The 9,254-nt window shown below is 40.4% G+C and overlaps 1 protein-coding gene across 1 annotated transcript in view; it reads right to left on the reverse strand.

Annotated features, from left to right (window-relative positions):
• Nucleotides 1-517: 517 nt before the first annotated feature.
• LOC122559962 overlaps nucleotides 518-9,254 on the reverse strand; it is a 20,239-nt gene continuing 11,502 nt past the window's right edge. Inside the window, exons 2-3 of the mRNA XM_043710070.1 lie at nucleotides 8,231-8,630; nucleotides 518-1,680 (exon numbers count right to left, since the gene is read on the reverse strand). Coding sequence (XP_043566005.1) covers nucleotides 1,146-1,680; nucleotides 8,231-8,630 — 935 coding nt within the window. The 3' untranslated portion in view covers nucleotides 518-1,145. The remainder of the gene's footprint in view (nucleotides 1,681-8,230; nucleotides 8,631-9,254) is intronic.

Below are 9,254 nucleotides of genomic sequence, written 5' to 3' on the forward strand. Positions count from 1 at the left end.
GTCAATAAGTTACTGAAGGCTAACATGCAGATACAGCAAGCTATCAGGAAAGCTAATGGAATGTTAGCATTTATCGCAAGATGATTTGAGTACATGAGTAATATGATGTGACTTTCAGTGCTTCAATTGTATAGCAACTTGGTTAGACCACACCTAGAATACTATGTCCTTATCTCAGTAAATATTTTATTGTCATTGAGGGAGTACAAAGAAGATTCACCACACTTATTCCCAGGATGGTAGGACTGTCTTATGAACAGAGCTTGGGCAAACTGGGCCTGTCCTCTCAAGAGTTTCTAAGAATAAGAGGTGAGCTCATTGAAACCTACAAAACATTTAGTTTAAGGGATAGATAAGGTACCGCAAGTAAGATGTTTCCCTTGGTTGGAGTCTAGATCCAGGCAGCGCAACTTTAAAAATAAGTGGGATACCATTTAAGACCAAAGAGAAATATGTTTACTCAGAGAATGATCCATCTTTGGAATTGTCCATCCCAGAAGGGCTGTGGAAGCTCAGTCTTTGAGTGTGTTCAAAGTAGATGTTGATAAATTTTTGATTATCAATGGCAGAAAGGACTGTGCAGATGGTGTGGATAAGAGGCACCAAAGTGTTTGATCAGCTATGATAATATTAAATGGCATAGCTGGCTTGATGGGCTGAATTGGCTACTCCTGTTCTTATATAAAACTAGTAATCAATTAACATGCATTACTTATTACAAAAATTAAGAAAAAGATGCAGAACCAGCATTCAACTTTGTAATTGTGAATCTTTAATCATACATTCTCTAAGTCTTCAATCTACTTTCCTCTTCTCTCGCAAATCACAGCATGTCTCCCAGGTTGCAGTAGATACCCTTACTGCTGTGATTATTCTTCAAGCAGGAATGGAGAATACTCTGGACTGGCAACATGTCTTTATGATTATGAAGAAAATTATCTCTATAGGTGAATGACTGAACATTCCTCTTACAATAGGACCCTCTGTATCTTGACCCTTGCATCAAGAACTAGGAAAATCTGGTTACCAAATTCAAATTCCAGCTGGAGAACCACAAATCTGCCTCTAATTCAGTTGAAGCTAGTTATGATTGTATTTTAATTACAGGAAATATAATAATTCAATACCATTTCGTAACAAAAATATTACACCCTTTCCCAAGGTTTAAGCTTCCTTGCCATTTGTGAAACAGTAGGTGCACTATTAATTGACATAATTTTGTGTTTTTGAATGCCAGGGATTTCTTGTCCACTTTGCACAAGGTGCAGTACTTGAGCAAAAGATAAGGTGCAGCTTTCTCCAGTAACTTCTGTGGTAATAGCTGAAAGATGCGTAGTGTCACCAATTGTTTTATTTTCATGTGGTTCCTTTATTTGGCTGTCTTCTGTTAGTTCACAGTACGTGTTGTGATCATTACCTTCTATCTCTTCACTAACCTGAAATTGCATTCTCACATCCTCCATTTTCTCTGCTTGTTGATCTATGGGTAGCGAATAATTGACCTTTGTGGTCTCTATTGTCGCTGTTTCGTCATTTTGTCCTTGATCACTTGGAGTTTGTCTGAGCAGTCTCTCAAAAGCCTTTGTCATATCTTCCTCTGCCGCTAAGTCATTCTTGGCATCAATTATTTGTGAAGAAAGCCATCCTTTGTAGCTTTCAAGATCAATGGGTCCAATAAACCTAGAAAAAGTGGGAGTTTTATTTGATATTTCCACACAAATGCCACTGCCTAACATTAATCCAAGCAGGAACTGTCACAAAATCCCAAAACAAATGGAAACAATAAAGTAAACTTGAAAAGAAAAATGCTGCATTTCCATTTTTATACAAAGCAATGTGTTCTTAAGCATGTTTCAAGGAAATCTATTTGTTATTTAGATGACACTGATAAATGTACCATCCACCCACAAATTCAAAGTGTCAAAATTGGTTGCATCCCCATTTTGCATCTTACCACATTATTACTTCCATTAGTCGGAGTCAAACAGCACAAAAATAGGCCCTTCAGCCCTGTCTATCTGTGCTGACACCGTCAGAGATCAATGGACTTGTCAACAAAGGTTTCTATTTTCTTCAATACTCCTGACAAGCCTACTATTGTGAATATCTTTTCCTTATTGCACCTCCTAAAGCATCATCTTGTATTTGTCAGGATTAAATTCCATCTGCCATTGCTCTGCTCAATTTGCCAGCTGATCAATATCAGACCTCCTCACTATCTAAACACTCCCAGACTTAGTATCATCTGCAAAGTTAGTAACTAAACTTTCCAAAAGACACATCCAAGTCATTAATGTACATAACAAACAGCGAGACTCCATGCACCAATCCCTTTGGGACACTGCTGCTTGCTGCTTCCATATACAAAGAACCCTCCATCACCCTTTGCTTCCTATTTGTAAGCTAGTTTTGGATCTAGTTTGTCAACTTACCTTGAATCCCATAGGTGCTCACCTTTTGGACCAGCCTTCTATGTGGAACCTTATCAAAGGTCTTGCTGAAGTTCATTGTTTAAAACAATGCATGTAATTTGCACAAGAGGATTTCTTGATTTTGAGTACTGGAGAGGAGCTATTGCTTATTATATGATGTAGAATACAGACTCAGTGGGCTGAATTACCTCTTTTTATGTGCTGTATGATTCTATGACAGAGCTTAAAAATGTGTTGCTGGAAAAGCACAGCAGGTCAGGCAGCATCCAAGGAGAAGGAGAATCGACGTTTCGGGCATAAGCCCTTATGCCCGAAACGTCGATTCTCCTTCTCCTTGGATGCTGCCTGACCTGCGCTTTTCCAGCAACACATTTTTAAGCTCTAATCTCCAGCATCTGCAATCCTCACTTTCTCCCGACTCTATGACAGTATCAATCAAATGGAGAGCTTTTCCATGCTTTTCATGATTATCTCTCTCTGAAAATTGTAGATAATATCAAAGGCAGAGAAAAACATTGAAAATCATATGGATAACTATGGTAATGGTTTAACATTAATTTTTAATTGGTTATCGGAACCACCAGACACATCAGCTACAATACAGTTATAATCATATTATACAAAAATCTGATATGGTTATTAATATATAACTTCAGTTGGCACTGTTAGTGTACAGGTGAAAACATATTTTATTGTTACCATGTATTTTCAAGTAAAAGTCGACCCTCTATTTTTGGCCAAAAAATCTGTAATTTTCCACGTATCTCAAGTAAAAGTCAACCCTAGTTCTTTGCAGATAACAGGTCAACATTAATGAGTCAAGGTATTATCCTGTACATAAACGTTACGGCTACAATGATCAGTGAGACTGTATGAGAGTCACATGTCTGGTAACTTTTTTTTAATCAAAAATAAAAGCTTAAAATGTTAGTTTGAAAAACTAAAACACCTGCAAACGAGAAAACGGAAGGAAATGGAAGAAACTGACGGGAAGGTTTAAGACACATCAGGTCAGTTGTGTGCAGCTCCACTGAGCTCACTTCCCCTGTAACAATCATGGAATACAGTCATATACCTAGATGAGGTTTTGAAATTTCTTCTTTTTGTGTAAAAATGCCTTCCAGAAAAAGCTGAAAGTTATTGAAATTGCACAGAAGACAAATAACTGTGAAGCAGCAATTACTGTAATTCATTGTGATTTTTATATTCATTTAGAGATCAATTGGGCTTCTGCTAATGATACGGTACTTTGGACTATACCATGAATTTCAGCTCCTCAAAAGTAGTATCCATGTTATAGTCAACCCCATAAATTTAACCTTAAAAAATAGTCTTAAAAATCCGACTTTTACACTGGTATAACGGTTTTCAGATGCTTCTTCCTTCGAAATATCATGAATCGAGGTCACTTTCTTAGTAAAGGGCAAAATGGCTAACTCTAAACATAACTTTTTTATGAACAGAAGTTATCTGCTATTGCACAAGTAAACTCATCTAAGTGCGGTAATTTTAGGACCACAAAGGAGTGAGTAGAAAGCAGTGATGTGCTGCTTTTTGATTCTGAACAAAGTAAGTGAATTAATGGCACAAATACAGATTAGTTGTGGCATGATCTTAGAGCCATTATGGTTACAATGACATCATAGGTGGTAATTATACATTTGGGGTATGTGACATTTTCAAAGACGTTTGACAAAGTTCCTCATGGGAGACTAGTTAGCAAGGTTGGATCTCATGGAATACAGGGAGAACTAGCCATTTGGATACAGAACTGGCGAGGGTTGCTTTTCAGACTGGAGGCCTATGACCAGTGGAGTGCCACAAGGATCAGAGTTGGATCCACTGCTTTTTGTCATTTACATAAATGATTTGGATGTGAACACAGGAGGTATAATTAGTAGGTTTGCAGATGACACCAAAATTGGAGTTGTAGTGGACAGCGAAGGAGGTTAACTCAGAGTACAATGGAATCTTGATCAGATGGGCCAATGGGCTGAGGTGAGGCAGATGGAGTTTAATTTAGATAAATGCGAAATGCTGCATTTTGGAAAAGCAAATCAGAGCAGGACTTATACACTTAATGGTAAGGTCCTGGAGAGTGTTGCTGAACAGAGACCTTGAAGTGCAGGTTCATTGAAAGTAGAGTCACAAGTAGATAGGATAGTGAAGGAGGAGTTTGGTATGCTTTCCTTTATTGGTCAGAGCATTGAGTATCGGAATTGGAAGGTCATGTTGCGGCAGTACAGGACGTTGGTTAGGCTACTTTTGGAATATTGCATGCAATTCTGGTCTCCTTCCTATTGGAATGATGTTGTGAAGCTTGAAAGGGTTCAAAAAAGATTTACAAGGATGTTGCCAGTGTTGGAGGATTGAGCTGTAGGGAGAGGCTGAATATACTGGGGCTACCTTCCTCGGACTGTCGGAGGCTGAGGAGTGACCTTATAGAGGTTTATAAAATCATGAGGGGTATGGATAGAATAAATAGACAAAGTCTTTTCCCTGGGGTAGGGAAGTCCAGAACTAGAGAGTATAGGTTTAGGGTAAGAGGGGAAAGATATAAAAGGGGCCTAAGGGGCAATTCTTTTCATAACGAGTGGAGCATGTATGGAATGAGCTACCAGAGGAAGTAGTGGAGGCTGGTACAGTTGCTGCATTTAAAAGGCATCTGGATGGATATATGAATGGCAAGGATTTAGAGAGATATGGGCCAAGTGCTGGCAAATGGGACTAGATTAGCTTAGGATATCTGGCATCACGGACAAGTTGGACCGAAGGGTCTGTTTCTGTGCTGTACATCTCTATGACAGGCAGGCTAGGTGGAAGGGTAGCATTCTTGGAACAGGATGGAATAAATACCAAAGCAAGAAATGGTCTTGGGTCAGAAGACGTGGGATTTATATGGGTAGAGGTTAAAAAAAAAATGACACTGGTAGACATAGTCAATAGGTGCCTTAACAGTAGCTAAACAATTTGAAAGAGAATAAATCTGAAAATAATGAGGGAATGTAACAAAGGCAGTACGTTAATCATATGCAATTTAATCTTCATATAAACTGAGATAGTCAGATTGGCAGAGGTAGCCACAAGGAAGAATTCAGTGTAATTTTGGACAGTTTCTTAGAATAATATGTTGTGGATTCAACCAGTGATCAGGGTATTTTGGATCTGGTAATGTCTTGAGGCAAATTTAATAAACAATGTCAAAGTAAAAGGTCCACTGCAAATACTGGCCATAACATGGCAAAACTTAGCATTTCGTTTGACAGTTAACAACTTATGTAGGCTTAACACAGTTGTTTGCTACTTAAGTGTTATTACAAACGAATGAAAGCAGAGCTGACTTCAGGTGATTGGATGAGTTTAGCAGTAAAGATGTTTCAGCAACAATAACGTTTGTTTTAAAAAGTTGTTCATGGCTCACAGCAAAGATATATCCCAGTGAGAAAGAAAGATTCTTGGACAGGGAGAAGCCAACCAAGGTTAACCAGGCAAGTTAATGATAGCATCAAATAGAACGAAAGATTAGTGGTAAGCCATAGGACTGGCAAAGTTTTAAAAACCACCAGAAGACAACCAAATAAAGCGGGAGAGTAAACTTTTGAGGGTTTACAAGAATGATCCTGCGGATTCAGGGCTCGTCATATGAGGAACGATGGAAGACTCTAGGTTTGTACTCAATAGAGTTCAGAAGAATACGGAGGAATCTGACTGAAAATTACTGGATACTGAGAGGCCTAGAGGTCAGCGCAACATTAAGGGCCAAAGGGTCTGTAATGTGCTGTAATGTTCTATGTCCTATAAGATGTTTCCAATGGTAGGACAGACTAGCACCCAGGGACACAGACTCAGGGTGAAGGGATTACCCTTTAGAACAGAGTTGAGACATTTTTTTCAGCCAGAGTGATGAATCTGTGGAACTCATTGCCGCGGAGGGCTGTGGAGGCCAAGTCATTGAGTGTATTTAAGACAGAGATAGATAGTCCGTGATTATTAAGCGAATCAAGGGTTACAGGGAAAAGGCAGGTGAATGGGTTGAGAAACATGTCAGCCATGATCAAATAGCAGAGCAGAAACAATGGGCTGAATGGCCTAACTCTGTTCCTATACCTAATGGTCTTACTTGCAAGTAATAGCTAGACAGCAAAAGTTTCTTTAAGCATATAAAAATGAAACAAGAAACCAAAGGCCTTTTAAAGGACAATGCTGGGGAAATGGAGAACCAGGAAATGGCAGAGAGGTTTCATAAATACATTGATTGTTATAGTAGAAGACACTAACAGCACACCAAAACTACTAAATAATCAAGGGGCAAAAGGAGCAGAGTATACAAATAGAATAACTATTACTAGAGGAAAATGTATTCATGAAACCGTTGGGGCTAAAGACTTAAGTTACCTGGACCTTTGGGATTCATCCTAGGATATTAAAGGATGTATATATACGGAAAGGCACTGGCAGTAATCTTCCAGATTCCTTATTAATTAATTATAATGGTTTGAGGAAGCAACAAGCTGGATAGATAAAGGGGATTCGTTTCAGTGAATGTAATATATTTGGATTCTCAAAAGGTGCTTAATAAGTAGTAACATGGTGTAGGAGGTAGTATACAAGTATGGATAGAGAACTAGCTAACTAACAGAAGACAGAGAATTGGGATAAGGGAGGCATTATCAGGATGGCAACCTGTAACTACTGGAGTGCCACAGGGATCAGTGTTGGACCACACTTATTTACAATATTTATTAATGGCTAGTATTAGGAAAGTGAATGTTATTGCCAAGATTGTGGATAACAAAAGAGGTGGTAAGGCAAGTGGATAAGGATAACGGAAAAAGTCTGCATTGTGATACATTCGGGTTAACTTAGCAGATATAGTATAATGATGGAAAACTATTGTACAATGCAAAATTCCTTCTGTTGCACACTCAGAATGCTGCTAAAGCTGTTCACATTAAACTGGTAGAATCACCAAAGTGGAATCTGTGTGTCTGTGCCGCAACCAAATAATTGTAGTTTTCTTTTATTTTTGGAAGTTTGCACGTGCAGAGAAACTGCTGCCATTCAGGAGAGAAGATCAGCATTATATTTTCACAAAAATATCAGAACAGAGGAATAGAGAAAAAAGGCATATCATGGAATGAGGAACATGTTAAGAGCTCCAGGTAGCATGCCACGGATGAGGCTGGTGTACCCAATTGCCTGCCTCTTCCATGATTATGTCTATGGTTGGGTATCCTTGTAGAGGGAATGCATGCTGTCTACCACAACGTTTCACACATTCTGCAATCAGTAGGGGGCTAGGGTGCATTGTCACCTGACAAAATTATATTTCAATTTAAATGTTTTAGCCTTTTTGTCATTGATTTTGATAATGATGCTCTTTGGAGCCTATTCTGCTCCAATTTTCTTTGATTTGTCTTTGTAAAATATCTTTTTTTTTAAAACTGCCATAGACTAAGAGGCTCGTTAGAGAGAGAGAACTGCTGCTGCTTTAACTTGAGGGTGACTATGCCTCAGGCAATGCTTTTTACCAACTTCAGCTGGTGTGGGAACTGGCATCATTCTGCAAACCAGCCGTCCAACCAACTGAGCTAACATACCCCCTTAAAATAGCGGGCAAAACATAGATGAAAATACAATAAGATTAAACAGGGAAGTTACTGGAGTGTTATGAATCAGGTTTGTGATGAACAGGAATGGAAAGCAGCTGGAGCTTGGCTCTTGAGATGCTGCATCTGGGTTAAAACATAGTGAAACCAAACGGCACCATGTCATGGAGACTGGGCCCGGGACTCTACCTGCAGTAATAGTACACCTTCGCCTCAAGGAGTCGCTCCTCGGAACACCGCACCGCGTCTCCCAGCTGGGCCAAGCCTCGTTGGAAGACCTCGTCAGCCTCGAACTGATAGCCGTGAAACCGCCTGCACTCGGCCTCCATTACTCCAGCCCCGCCATCAGCCTCTTGATGTTGGCGGACCGGAATCCGCGGCCGTGCGCCCCCTGCCGACTGGAGGATTGATCGGACTCCTGCAGCGCGGACCGGAATACGCGGCTGCGCGCCCCCTGCCGACTGGAGGATCGATCGGGCTCCCGCCGCACCTTGAGTGCAGACCGGAATCTGCGGTCGTACGCCCCCTGCCGACTGGAGGATTGATCGGACACCTGCAGCGCGGACTGGATTACGCGGCCGTGCGCCCCCTATTGACCGGAGGATTGATCGGGCTCATTCATTAATTAATCCCCTTACTCCTACCTTGGAATGTACGCAGGTTCACGTTCCTCATTTCCTGAGGAACCGCAGAGGTTCGTGGTCCTGATGAAGGGCTTTTGCCCAAAACCTCGATTTTCCTGTTCCTCGGATGCTGCCCGACCTGCTGTGCTTTTCCAGCACCACTTTGATCTAAACTCTGGTTTCCAGCATCTGCAGTCCTTGTTTTTACCTCGTTTGCCTTACTGGTGAGACACAGAGAGCTGGTGTTTTAACTGGACTTGCATCCACTATACACACTCAGGCAGTACATTTCAGACTGTTAGAAACGAAAATCGCTTCTCAATAATCGCTCTAGACAAATTCAGGAAAACAAAGTTTTATTAACAAGTCAAGTCTGCAGAGTCGGGCACCCTTAAAGAAAAGGCGCGCTGAGGCTTACAAAGTCTCCATTATATACAGCACAAGTCCCTCCTCTCCTTGGCTCCAACAAGCCATGAGGTTCACATTCTTAAAAACATCATTATTTTTATCACAAAGTCTGCAACAAAAGGCTCCAGAGTCTCCAAAGTTTGTTGTTTTTCTCACCCTGTAGTCTTATCAGTCAAAGACTT

Source organism: Chiloscyllium plagiosum, chromosome 20 (assembly GCF_004010195.1).
Source record: "Chiloscyllium plagiosum isolate BGI_BamShark_2017 chromosome 20, ASM401019v2, whole genome shotgun sequence".
NCBI lineage: Eukaryota > Metazoa > Chordata > Chondrichthyes > Orectolobiformes > Hemiscylliidae > Chiloscyllium > Chiloscyllium plagiosum.